The sequence below is a fragment of the Ricinus communis genome, chromosome 1 (assembly GCF_019578655.1).
Source record: "Ricinus communis isolate WT05 ecotype wild-type chromosome 1, ASM1957865v1, whole genome shotgun sequence".
NCBI classification, from domain to species: domain Eukaryota; kingdom Viridiplantae; phylum Streptophyta; class Magnoliopsida; order Malpighiales; family Euphorbiaceae; genus Ricinus; species Ricinus communis.
The window spans coordinates 27,554,329-27,567,621 of NC_063256.1; the positions used below are offsets into that span (position 1 = coordinate 27,554,329).

Genomic DNA, 13,293 nt, shown 5'->3' on the forward strand with positions numbered 1-13,293 from the left:
CTCTAAGCTGCTGCTCTCTAAACTTAATTGGGGAGACTCCTAAAACAGCTGAAGAAGACCTAGAAGGAGCTGAAGTAGACGGTCTGGAGGAAGACTCTGGAATATTAGAAGAAGGTGGGACATCCTGTGTACCATGGGCTCGTGGGGCAGGTCGCTCCTCTCTGAGTGCTGCCAAGAGAGCATTCCTCAATCTATACTCTGGTCCTAGCGGACCCTGCCTACGAGTCACCATCCCCATACTAACCATCTGGGGAAGTCCCAACGTTTCCATCACCCCCAGCTCTGTCAAATGTGGTATCGCTTCCTCCAAAACTCCTAAGCTCCTAGCCAGTCGAGTAATATAAGTCCTAAAACAGAAAAATACCTTCTTTGAGTTGTTGCAGAAGGCACTGATCTGTCTAGCCAATAAGTACCCCATGTCGACAGACTGGTGCTGGTGCATGCTGTAAAGTATAAACAGGTCCGGCTGGGTAACTACACTACCACTATCTCCCCTGCCAGTGATGGTCCTAGCCAGCAAGGCATGCAAGTACCACAGTCCCTCAGGTAAGTTAGACGCCTTGGACTGGCTGGCACTGTAACCCTCAGTGTCATCAGAAATCTCAGCCCACATCTACGGATATGACACACCAGGCGTGTGTATACAGCGACTATAAACCTCTCCAGCTGCATCCTCCTCAGTCCACAAGCCTAAGTGTACCCCAAACTGATGTACACTCATCGTGAAAGTCTGCCTTCGCGATCAAACTGATCGCATCCGGTTGTTGGAAGTCCCGCGGCTTTGCAGAAAGAAAGTACTGGCAAACTCCACAGTCAACTCCCTATATGTTGGTTCAATAATGTCAAATAAATGTTAAACGGGGCGCTCAAGATATCGCATGACCGCAAGCAAGTCCGTCCATGGCCGCCTATCCTACACCCCTTTCCTAAATCTTTGTGCCTCATCGATTGATATCTCACGCTCAAAGGTGGGCCGCCCTTGGAAAAGTAGGAATCGATGGTGCTGTGGTGGTCTAATTTGGCCTGAACTAGTCGGCACGATGATCGAGAGGAAGAGGAACCATCAGTCCGCCTCCTCTTGTAAACTCTTGATCCTCGTCCGGTGGACATGGTACCTGAAAAGGAAACTTTTAGTACTAAGGATCAACAAAATTCACAGCATAACGGCATAAAATGGATAAACCAAATGATTTAACTCGATAAAATTAAACCGCTCAATGTCCCTGCTTCGGTAGTCTTGTGGAAATCATGTTCGCTAGTCAGGAGAGGGAAGGGACTTGTGGAAAATCCACCAAAATTCCTCTAACTCGCAACTCAAAGATCATCGACCAGACGCTCCCTGTTGGTAGTCTTTCAAAGGAATCATGTTCGCCTCTTCCTTTCGAGTTCCATCTCCATGTTCAAGAAATCACCGCACATAAGCATCATCGTCAAACATAATAGATAAACCAGAAAATTCTCACCGAACGCAAAGTGACGCTCGAAATGTTCCTCGGATTGATGGCGTTTGATGGAGTTCCCCATTGCTCTTGACTAGTAACTCAAGATTAAGCCTACTTGATGCTCTATGTTGTTAATCGAGGCTTGTTGATCTTCAAGTATCCTCTCTGTTTATTGGAATCTATCATCAAGACTTGTAATGAACCTCATCATCAGCTCCTCCGACACTAACTCTTCATCTTGAGTTGAAGGTGCAAGATTAGGCTACTGATGTGGTTGCTGAGATTCTGGTGGTTCTGGGCCATCTAAGCTCCATCCATAGGGTGAATGAGTGCTCTACTCTTGATTATAGGTGCTTTCATACGAGTCATTTGGCCAATTGCCCGTATAATTCACCTGTTCATATTTCTAAGAACAATGAGCAACATCACTATACAATGGAAAATCATTACTCAAATGTAAACCACAACAAAATTCATAAAAAACTTGAGATGAAAGGATAGGAGTGGAGAGTTGATCGGTAGCCCTGCAAAATGATTCCACTTGAGCTTCTAAAGATGCACGGGTATCCCAATTTTTAGCACTCTCTTGGTTCCTAATCCCATTTTCCAATACGTCATACAAAGAGTTTGAGTTTAGCATTGAACCTCCTTATCATTCACTATCTGAATCATAAACTTAAACAAAATAAATATATACAAACAAAACAAAAATAAATATAAATAAAAATTAAAAAAAGGCTAAATTAACAAATAGAAAATTTCACTCTAGTTTTCAAACAGTCCCCGGCAACGACGCCTAAAACTTGATGTATGCTACTCGTGGTAGCTACAATCTAAGGCAGTGTACCTATCGATGCAGTCTAGCACTAATGGCGAGTATCAAGGTCGTATTCCTCGAGAAAGTGAAAGCCCAGAGTTACTCCTTTGTTCTTTGTTATATTAACCTAAAATTAGCGATAAATAATTTCTAAACTAACTAATAGCTACAAGCTAAGTCCTAAGGGAGATGCAAGAGTAATTGATAAACGAAATAATCAAGACAAGAAGACAAACCCAAAGGGAATCTAAACTAGTTGGCAATCAAACAAAAGATAAAGGATCAGTGAGTCTAATTATGCTACCCGTTGATGAATTCCTAACCGAATTCGGTTTCTCTCTCGAGATAACCGAATTCCTAAACCTAATAACCTAAAGTTGGAATCTCTTCCTAACGATTGATTCTTAAATTAGCATTAAGCTTTAATCCGCCTCTATTAAGCTTTATTAATTCTTAATCCAGCTAGTTAATTATCCTTATCTCTAAGCGATTATTAACCAGTTCTTGCTATTCAAAATTCTAATTGCCAAACGGATTTCTCAATCTCATAAAGCAATCTAAACATCACAATTCACAACGTCTCATGAATAATGCATTATCTTATTAATACTGAAAACAAGAAGAATACAAAACCAACTCAAACAATCCAACAATATAATATCAAGCCAACATAGTAAAGAAATCCCGATGGATTTAATCAATCTAGCTAATCATGTTCATTCTCAAAATATACAAGAATTCAATTACAAAAAAATGAGCAAAGGTAGAGGAACCCGAATACACCCTCGGATGAGAGTGAACAGCTCCAATTCCTCGTGCCCAATTTTGGATCGATTCTTGTTCCTCTTGCTCGATTTGAAAATCAATCAATGAACCATGCCCAATCTTCGATCCTTCAAGGGAATCCGATTGAAACCTTGATCCAAGTCTCCTTTTCCCTTGGTTTCAGCTCAGAAAACCCTTAAGGAAAGAAAAATTAGGGTTTGGGATGTTCTAACCCTAGCCTCCTCCTTTTTTTCCTCTCTTCGTTCTTTTAATTAATACCCCCTGTCGCCTCCAACACGGCCATGTCCCTGGCCGTGTTAGGTTCTGTTTGGTGTTCTGGCCGTGTTACTCTCTATGGCCGTGCTCCATAAGATCTACTTCTTCTTTGATGCCCAACACGGCCGTGTTGGTTCCCATGTTGGTAACACGGCATGTGTTTGTGACCGTGTTGAGAACATGGCTAGTGTTGAGACCAACACGGCCATGTTCAGCTTCCTCATGCTCGTACTTAGCTCGTTTCGGCAGCTTTGACATCCAATTCTTTCCTTTTTCATTCTTTGACTTCTTTTGGACCTAATGCACATAAACATACGCATAGGGTGAGTGTTAATACCAATTCACATCCAAATATCCATAAAATCGATCTTAAAAATCCCATTTAGATGTGTGTATTTTACGCACATTAGCCTATTAGACTACCAGATTCATGTTAGATCAATTTTTAACCCTAAGTCTATGTAGCCAATTTTAATTAACCAATCACATAATCATATATTTAATTAATATACAATAAGTAAAAATAAATAAAATAAAGTAGAAAGTAATACCTAATTATTACAACCCGGCCTACAACTACGATTGCGAAAAGAAAAGACCTAAAAACTATACAAAGGCTGAAAGTAAATCAAAAATCTCTAACAAAATATAAAATTTGGAGTCTGGCTTGAACAGCCGATCGACTCTATGTGAAGAGTCGATCGACTCAACATATAGCCAATTAGCTCTATATTGAGTCGATCAACTCTAGGGTTTCTAGGCTGGTTTCCTTCAATCGTTAGTACAATTTTGCATCCTTAAAGCCGAATATCACATGCATATGCATTAGAAATTGATTAGAATTAGAGAAAACAGGATAAAATGCATTAAAATAAAAGAGATAGAAATCGATTAAACAATCAAAATCCTAAATCACTAAAGACCCTAAATATTATAAACTAACAAAAGGCAAATCAAAATAAAAGAATCATGTCTAATAGGTTTAATTACTTAATCATAATGATAAATAAATCTAAATATTGATCCTATAACATGTTCCTAATTAGATCTAAACACCCTAATCGGCAAAATATTAGATTTTAAAACCCTAAGTTCTTATTAGCAGAATCAAAACCCTATTAACATGCATATTCATAAAAAGACCTAGTCTAATCATACTTATCATATATCAAAACCTTAATCATGTTTCTAAGAAAAAATAATATAAAAGATAAAAGAAGGAATGAAAGAACCAATTTTATGATGAATGTGGATATATGGTTGAAGGAACCCTCAGGTTGTCACCGTGAATGTTGAATCTGCGAGTTTCAAGCGATGAGGATGCAGTTGAATCGAAAACGGAGTAGAAATCCAGTCTGGGTTTGAATTTTTAAAATTTAAATAATTATCGATAAAACGATGATTATCGTTAAACCTTCTAGAATCTATATTTGGACGTGAAATCATCATAAAAAATAACGTCGGAGTGTCAAAATCCCAATCGGTTCAATGTAGAGCCAATTGGCTCTTGATAGAGGAAGTTATAAAAAGTTACGATTTAGTCCTTTTGACCCTCAAAATTTATTTATTTTTTGACAATTAGGTCCAAATTAATTTCAAAAATGTAATTCACCTCGACCCTAGCCTCGGATTCGTCTGTCCTACACCTTTCGAGATCCAAGAAGACAGTAACTTTCATCATATAGGGTTTTCCATTTTTTCCTCAATATCTAGATTCGAAAAAGCCACGCCTCGTAAGCTTGAACTTCGATTATTAACTCAATTTGGGGCCACGCCCGTTTGAGTTGAGAACATTGCCTGCTTAGATTTAGAACTTTGCTCTACTAGGGATTTGAGGACTTCGCTTGCTTGGATTTGAGGACTTTGCCTATTTAGATTGAGGGTTTTGCCTGCTTTTGGGAACTACGTCCGCTCGAATTGGGATCCAAGCCAATGGAATTGTCAGCTACACCCTTTGAATTAGTGATTGCAGAAACTTCCCTCTCGCTATTTTCCATTCTAGGGAACAACTTGCCGCTTCTGGTCAATTTGGTAATTTTCCACTTTCAGGTATTTAGGTTGGAATTTTTCCACCTCGATGTGTAATTTGATTTGTTTTTATGCTTTTCGAAAGCTATACTGGCATTTGGACTATCCAGGGACTAAAATGTAATTTTACTAGGTCAGGGACCAAACTTGTAATTTTCTCAAAAAATTTCCCCTCAAGGTGCCAATCGGGCTTGTAAATGTCTTATGCAGACTTACACCAACTTTTTAGACTAAAACTTTATTTTGACAGGTCGAGGACCAAAATGACATTTTCGCCCCTTCCTTAGGACATATAAATGGGCTTATCCATATTCTTCCTTTACCTCACCCATTTTCTTCACTTTTCTCTCTAAAGCTCCTTTTGCTCTTTCTTTGATTTCTTACTCAATTCTTAACTGATTTCTATAAAATCAGTCTCTAAATGGCAAGTTCATCTTTAAGATTCATTGGACGTGTCCGAGTCGCACCAAATTGGGAGTTTACCACCCCAATTTTCTGCTAAAATGACCTTGGGCTTGTGAAAGGAGAAGAAATTCCTCTTCTAGCTAAATTGAGCACACATCCCGCCGTCAGAGAGGTAATTTCTTGGCTTAAACTTTATTTTCTACAACTTAGAAACTTAATATGCATGTTATTTACTCAAAATACATGAAAATTTGCATTAAATTAAAGAAAATTTTAGAAGCCTAGCCTATAGAGCCGATCAATTGTATGTATAGCCAATCGGCAGTACGCAGTGCCAATTGGCACTGTGTAGTGCTGATTCGGCTCTACACAGTACAAATTAGCTATACACAGGCTAAACAAAGGTGTTTTAGTGTTTATTATGAAACCCAACACCGTATAGATGTATACTTACCTTTTTGAAGTCTTTTTGCATGCGTTTGATGTTTAAATACTTGTTCTTTACCTTCTAGGGTGATGTGGTGTCATCCAGTTTTCTAAAAAGTTCTACAGTGCTCGTGAGTAGTCTGATGAGTTGCCTAGCTCAGTTCAGGCTAGGATTGGGGACACCAGCTTTCATCGGTTTGTAGCCACACTTCCCTTGATTACTAGGAGATCGATCATACCTCAGTCTATGCTTTGCTTGAGAGGTGGATGGATACGACACACACCTTCCCATTACAGTCGGTGAGCTAACTCTTTTTTTCTTTTCATTTTCTGCTATCACTAGCATTGATTTCTCTAGCACGCTTGTGCCCTTTGATGATGTGATTCACCATCAACATTCTGATGCTTGGGAGCACTTCATCATCGACTTACTTAAGTTTTTATCAACGCTCAAGAACACGAGATGCATTACTTACTATTGCATCCACGAGAGCTTCATTCCTCAGAATGCCCGGGAAGTTAACTAGATGGCCCGAGCTTTTCTCTAGTGCATATCTTTGGTACGACCTTGTTCAGCGACTCGAGGAACTCGCTAAACTTTCATTATCTAGCTCCTCTGCGGGACCTCGAGCAGGTCTCTTCTTATTACTAGGGGTCTATGGCTCTCGAATATCTTTATCATCAAATGGATGTCACTATCCGCAGTAGTTAGAGGATTTGCAACTTTTTTCATGCGATCCACATAAGTTGCTCTGACTTCTTTTCTTTAGTTCCTTTCTTCTATACAGATAATGTGCATGCTGACACTTTGTTTTGCAAGTTTGGGCCCTGGAGATTGGCCTTGTGGTGGGCTTTTCCCCACCTGAGTTGCTAGGCTCAAGAAGGATTGTTGCGCTAGAGTGGTCATAGGTCCATGTGCACAGCATGTGGATCAACAACATTACCTGGACATAGTAAATATAATTTATTAGTTATATCATGCTTTATTTACATTATTGCTTACCTTTTCTGGCTCGCAGATTCAGAGTGATTAGCTAGGAGAGGCGTAGCTAATGGGAGCTTTATATGTTGTCCGTGGCTGACCTCAAGCAGAGGAGGATACTACTAGTAGGGTCTGCCTGTCGAGCTTGGTATCTTGGCGAGAGGATCTACGGCTGGGAGCGAGGTCCCAACAGGCATCGAGTCCCTTTATCTCCTCCACTTGCCATGTTCTAGACGGTAGATCTTGTTGGAGAGCAGCTAGCGAAGTGCCTGAATGGGTATGACGAGCTTGAAGACTTTACCATCCGATCGCGGTTGACGAATTACACCTCGTTCATCCCTTAATTGCTGGGGACTCTACCTCTTAGCAATGATGCCATTATCCAGGTACTTTCTTAGATTCACTTAAAGTTCTCTATCTTTTTGTTGTGTATTGCTCTTTTATTCATTTATTTGCAGGTTGTCCTCCAGGCTCCTGTTGCTCATGAGCCGACTGAAAGGCAGTCCTCCCGACGGTCCAGGCCTTCTCATGTTATAAGCTCATCTATCAGCGTGACTTCCGAGGCACCTCTTACGACCGTGTCTAACATGGTTCCAAGGATTGTCTTTGGTATCCTTGATATTACACGTGTTTATATGCTTGATTTTGAGTTATTTTTAGGGTATAATATGTGTTTTTGTATTAGAATTACCCTGTTTTAGTTTCCTTTGTGTCTCAGGTAGTTTTCTAGGTACATCATCAAAGTTAGAGAGAAATCGGACTAAAATCGGGAAGAACTGACGAATCGGGCGCATTAGACTGTTCAACATGCCCTGCCAACACGCCCATGCTGAGGAAACATAGTTAGGGTCAGAGGGCGTGCTGAAATTCCTTACCTATAGTGAGAAGAAGCGATTTGCAAAACGGTTTCCGAGAGTGACACGGCCTAGGAGCATGCTCAGCAGCACGACTAAAATTTAAGCCGTGCTGAAGAAGGCTAGATTTAGATCAACACGGCATGTTACCATAGCCCAAATCCAAGCCGTTTTGGATCCGGAAACCTAATTTAAAAGAAAAGAAAAAGAAAGAGAAAAGGATTTGAAGGGACCCTGGAGAGAGAGAATTTCGGGGTAGTTAAGACAGACTTTGAGAGCAACCTTCCAGAAGATCAAGAAGAGAGAAACAGAGACAAATTCCACTTCAACATCATCCAAATGGCTATTTTTGAGGATTGGATTTAAGATTCAAAGGAAATAAGAAGGAGATCTTGAGCTATAGAGATTGGATTCAGAGTTATTCAAGAGGGGATAATATTTCCACCATTTGAGAAAAGGGTATTCATGTCCTTTTCCATTCTTGTTTACTTTGTATTTAATTCTCGTATTAGTTTAATCATGAACATGTGTAACTAATCTTATTAGACCCATTTGGTGGTGATCTTTAGCTATGCTAGGCTTATTTCATGCTTAATTGATTGAATTGTTGATTTAAGATTGTAGTTTTCATTCAAGTATAATAAAATCTATTGTTTCTTCTTCATTATTAAATCAATTTGAGAACTCCTTTGTAATTGAGAAATTCAATTGAGTTTGGACAACTGCTTGTATGATTAAGTGATTTGCATCTTAGAGATAAGTGTAATAACTTATTTGAATAAGAACTAAACATTCTTATTAGCATTAATTTAGAGATTAATGCTATTCTAAAATCAATTGTTAGGAAGAGATTCCAACTTTAGATCTTTAGGATTAGGAATTTGTTAACTCGATAGAGAGGCCAATTCATTTAAGAAATTATCCAAATATCACAATTCTTAATCAATCAATTCATAATTTATTATTTTTAGGCCGGCTAGCTAAAGGGATCCCCAATTGGGTTAATTCATCTTATTGTCTTTTGCAAACTTTCATTCTCTTTGTTAAAATTTAGTTTTCATTTGCATTCTCAATCATTTTTAGTTAATGATCTTCACCACCTTTTGATCGGTTAGATAATAGGAAAAGCATAGTAGCAGTAGCTTCTTAGTTCCCATAGAATACGACATTGATACTTGCCATAGCTAGATTATATTAGATAGGTGCACTTGCCTGTAGATTGCTAGTCATGTTTAGCCAGCATCAAGTTTTTAGTGTTATTGCCGGGGAATTGTTTTGAGAAATACTATGAAATGTGTGTTCTTGTTAATTTAGCCATTTATTCTTTGCTCTTTATTTGTTTTTGTTTGATTTTATTCTTTTATTCATTTGTGTTGTTAGTTATTCTTTGTCTCAAGTAGTGTATGACCAAGAGATCCAATCCTGATCTAGTAGACCCTCTACCAGAACTAGAGCGATCCCTCAGGCAGTTGAGGAAGCGGTTAAACGTAGAGGAGGAAGAGATTCAGGTTGAAAAAGCCATAGACAAGAGTGAACTGGAAGACACTACAGTAGAGATGGTAGACGCTAACGACAACAATGAGAATAACCGGATGATATATGATTTTACAAGGCCATCACTAGAGAGGACACAAACATGCATTATGAGACCGGCTATCGTCGCCAATAATTTTAAAATAAAGCCTAATATGATTTAGATGGTGCAGCAAATGGTTCAATTTGGAGGCTTGCCAGATAAGGATCCTAACGTGCATATAGCAAGTTTCTCGGAGATTTGTGATACCTTCAAGATTAATAGGACAACAGACGATGCAATTCGTCTCCGCTTGTTTCCATTTTCTTTGAGGGATAGAGCAAAGCAGTGGCTATAGTCGCTACCTCCAAACACTATCACCACTTGGGATTCTTTGGCAGAAAAATTATGTTTAAGTACTTTCCTCTCTCTAAAACTGTTAAACTTAGAAATGACATATCTTCTTTTGTGCAGTTTGATGATGATTTGATGTACGACACCGAGAGAGGTACATAGACCTACTGTGATGCTGCCCACACCATGGAATACCAATCTAGTTACAGGTACAAACTTCTTTTAATGGTTTGAGTTTGGCTACTAAGCAGATGGTAGCAGCTCAGGTGGTTCTTTAAGCAGTAAGACACCAGAGCAAGCCCAAAGCTTGATAGAGGAAATGGCCACAAACAATTCCAATGGCAAACTACTAGGAGCAGGACGGGACGTCAAGTGAGTGCACACCAGTTGGATGCCACTGTAGCCTTGGCGGCTCAAGTGGAGTTATTATCCAAGAAAATTGATAAACTCCAAATGCCTGTCCAAGCAGCTCAAGCAAGTTGTGAGTTTTGTGTTGGCCCCCATTTCAGTAGTAACTGTATATCGGGAGGTATGTTTGCTTCCTCTTCTTCATCTAACCATGAATAGGTGGACTATATGAGGAGTCAGCCTAAGCAGCAGAATAACCCGTACAGCAACACCTATAATTCATAATGGAGAAATCATCCAAACTTCAGATGGAGGAACAACAACAACAAGGGGCCACTAGGGTTTCGGCGACTACATCAGCAACTGCCACAATCTATTCTCCCACCTCAGTCTCCTCAGACTCAAGAGAAAGAGCCTAACTTAGAGGAGCTGATGATGAAGTTTGTATCCATTTCAGAGACCAGATTCCAGCTGATAGACGCAGCCTTTAGAAATCAACAGGCCTCATTCAGAACTTGGAGAATCAAATAGGCTTGATTTCTAAGATGTTGGCTGAGAGGCAGCCCGGGACTTTTCCTAGCAATAAAGAGTCCAACCCGAGAGAGCATGTGAATGCAATCACTTTGTGGTCAGGTAAGTATATTTTTGGTTCTTCTCTTATTTCTAATAATGATGTTGATGCACAGGTAGATTCAAGCAAAAAGGTTGAAGATAACAAGGCAAAGAAGGAAGAGGCAAAGAAGATTCCACTAAGGGAATACCATCCCAAAATTTCGTACCCTGCTAGGTTGAAGTAGGCACAAGTCAAGCAGCAGTTTGGTAAATTTCTTGATGTATTTAAACAACTACACATAAACTTACCTTATGTTGAAGTTATTTTGCAGATGCCTAGGTATGCAAAGTTCTTAAAGCAAATCCTTAGCAATAAAAGGAAGTTTGAGGACTTGGCATTCGTGGCACTAAACAAGGAATGTTCAACGATTTTTTAGAACAAGCTACCGGAAAAGAAACATGATCCAGGGAGTTTTACTATCCCTTGTGTTATAGGTGATTTAACTATTAGTGATGCTTTAGCTTATTTAGGAGCTAGCATTAATGTAATATCGTACAACCTATTTGCTAAGTTGGGGCTGGGAGAGACAAAACCTACTACTAGGATGAGTATACAACTAGTTGATAGGTCAGTCAAGCATCCTAGGGGTATTGTAGAGAATGTGCTAGTTAAGGTGGATAAATTCATATTTCCTGTTGACTTTGTGATCTTAGACATGGATGGTGAAAATAGTGTAGCTTTCATTCTAGGTCGACCTTTCCTTGCAACATCTAGGGCAATTATAGATGTTTATGATGGAAAGCTTGAACTTAGGGTAGGGGATGAGACTGTCACCTTTGACTTGAATAATTCTATGAAATAGTCTTTAGATCATGATGATGTTTTGTATTCTATTAATGTACTTGACAATGGTATTAAGACACAGTTGTAGGAAATGTTGGTTGAAGACCCTCTACAAGTTACGTTGCTAATGGAAGATGAGAATGAGCTATCAAATGAGAAAATGTTGGAGCAACTTGAATTTTTGTTAGCAAATAAGCCAAGCGAAGAGGATAATAAGTTTGACAAGGTAGGTGTGCAGAAGTTGAGACCATCAATTAAGGAACCACAAGTTCTTGAGTTGAAACAGCTCCCAAAGCATATCAATTATGCATATTGAGACAAAGGCAACAGTTTGCCTGACATTTCAGCAGCAGACTTGACATCCGAGGTGAGGGAGATGACATTGCCCTTTTTAAGGAAGCACCAAAAGGCATTTGCTTGGAAGAATGCTGACATTCCAGGGATTAGCCATACTTATTGCTCACTCAAGATTCTTATGGACGACTGATGTGCGTAAAATACACACATCTAAATGGGTTTTTTAATATTGATTTTATGGACATTTGAATGTGAATTGGTCCCAACACTCACCCTATGCGTCTGTTTGTGTGCATTAGGTTCAAAAGAAGTCAAAGAATGATAAAGGGAAGAATTGGAGCATAATTGGATGTCAAAGCTGCCGAAACAATGCACATGAGGAAGCTGAACATGACCGTGTTGGTTTCAACACTGGCTGTGTTCCCAACACGGGCACCAACACGGCCGTGTTGGGTGCATCAAACATCAAAGAAAAAGAAGTTTTTAGGGAGCACGGCCACAGAGAGTAACACGGGCATAAACACGGCCATGTTGGCAGCGACAGGGGGAATTAATTAAAAGAAAGAAGAGAGGAAAGAAAAAAATAGCGGGGAAGAACGTCCCAAAGGGTTTTCTGAGCTGGAACCAAGGGAAAAGGAGACTTGGATTAAGGTTTCAATCGGATTCCCTTCAAAGATTGCAGATTGGAAGAGGTTCGTTGATTGGTTTTCAAATCGAGCAAGAGGAACAAGAATCGATTCAATTCGAGCAAGAGGAATTAGGGTTGTTTACTCTCATCCAAGAGTGTAATCAGGTTTCTCTACCTTTACTCATTGTTGTAATTGAATTCTTGTGGATTTTGATAATGAACATGATTAGCTAGATTGATTAAATCCATTGGGATTTCTTTACTATGTTGGCTTGATATTATATTGTTGGATTGTTTGGGTTAGTTTTGTATTCTTCTTGCTTTCAGTATTAATAAGATAATGCATTATTCATGAGATGTTGTGAATTGTGTGTTTAGATTTCTTTGTGTGATTGAGAAGTCCATTTGGCACTTGGAATTTTGAATAGCAAGAACTGGTTAATAATTGCTTAGAGATAAGGATAATTAACTAGCCGGATTAAGAATTAACAAAGCTTAATAGAGGCGGATTAAAGCTTAATGCTAATTTAAGAATCAATTGTTAGAAAGAGATTCCAACTTTAGGTTATTAGATTTAGGAATTTGGTTATCTCGAGAGAGAAACCGAATTCGGTTAAGAATTCATCCAAGGGTAGTATAATTAGACTCACCAATCCTTTATGTTTTGTTTGATTGCCAACTAGTTTAGGTTCCCTTTGGGTTTGCTTTCCTGTCTTGGTTATTTTATTTATCAATTACTCCTGCATCTCCCTTGGAACATAG

At 39.1% G+C, this 13,293-nt stretch overlaps 1 protein-coding gene across 1 annotated transcript; it reads left to right on the plus strand.

Annotated features, from left to right (window-relative positions):
- The first annotated feature begins 9,398 nt into the window (after positions 1-9,398).
- LOC125369922 lies at positions 9,399-11,625 on the plus strand. Its single transcript, XM_048373335.1, has 7 exons — positions 9,399-9,554; positions 9,983-10,016; positions 10,114-10,234; positions 10,519-10,654; positions 10,897-11,003; positions 11,095-11,102; positions 11,258-11,625. The coding sequence occupies exons 1-7, from the start codon at positions 9,399-9,401 to the stop codon at positions 11,623-11,625; spliced, it is 930 nt and encodes a 309-aa protein (XP_048229292.1).
- Positions 11,626-13,293: the final 1,668 nt, after the last annotated feature.

What these genes read in the sequence shown, in the direction of transcription:
- LOC125369922 (XM_048373335.1), top strand. Translation starts at nt 9,399, where the DNA reads ATGACCAAGAGATCCAATCCTGATCTAGTAGACCCTCTACCAGAACTA. An exon ending in GGAGCAGGACGGGACGTCAA is followed by an intron (nt 10,235 to 10,518) that starts GTGAGTGCACAC and finishes TCCAAACTTCAG; the next exon opens with ATGGAGGAACAACAACAACA. An exon ending in AGGAGCTGATGATGAAGTTT is followed by an intron (nt 10,655 to 10,896) that starts GTATCCATTTCA and finishes GTTGATGCACAG; the next exon opens with GTAGATTCAAGCAAAAAGGT.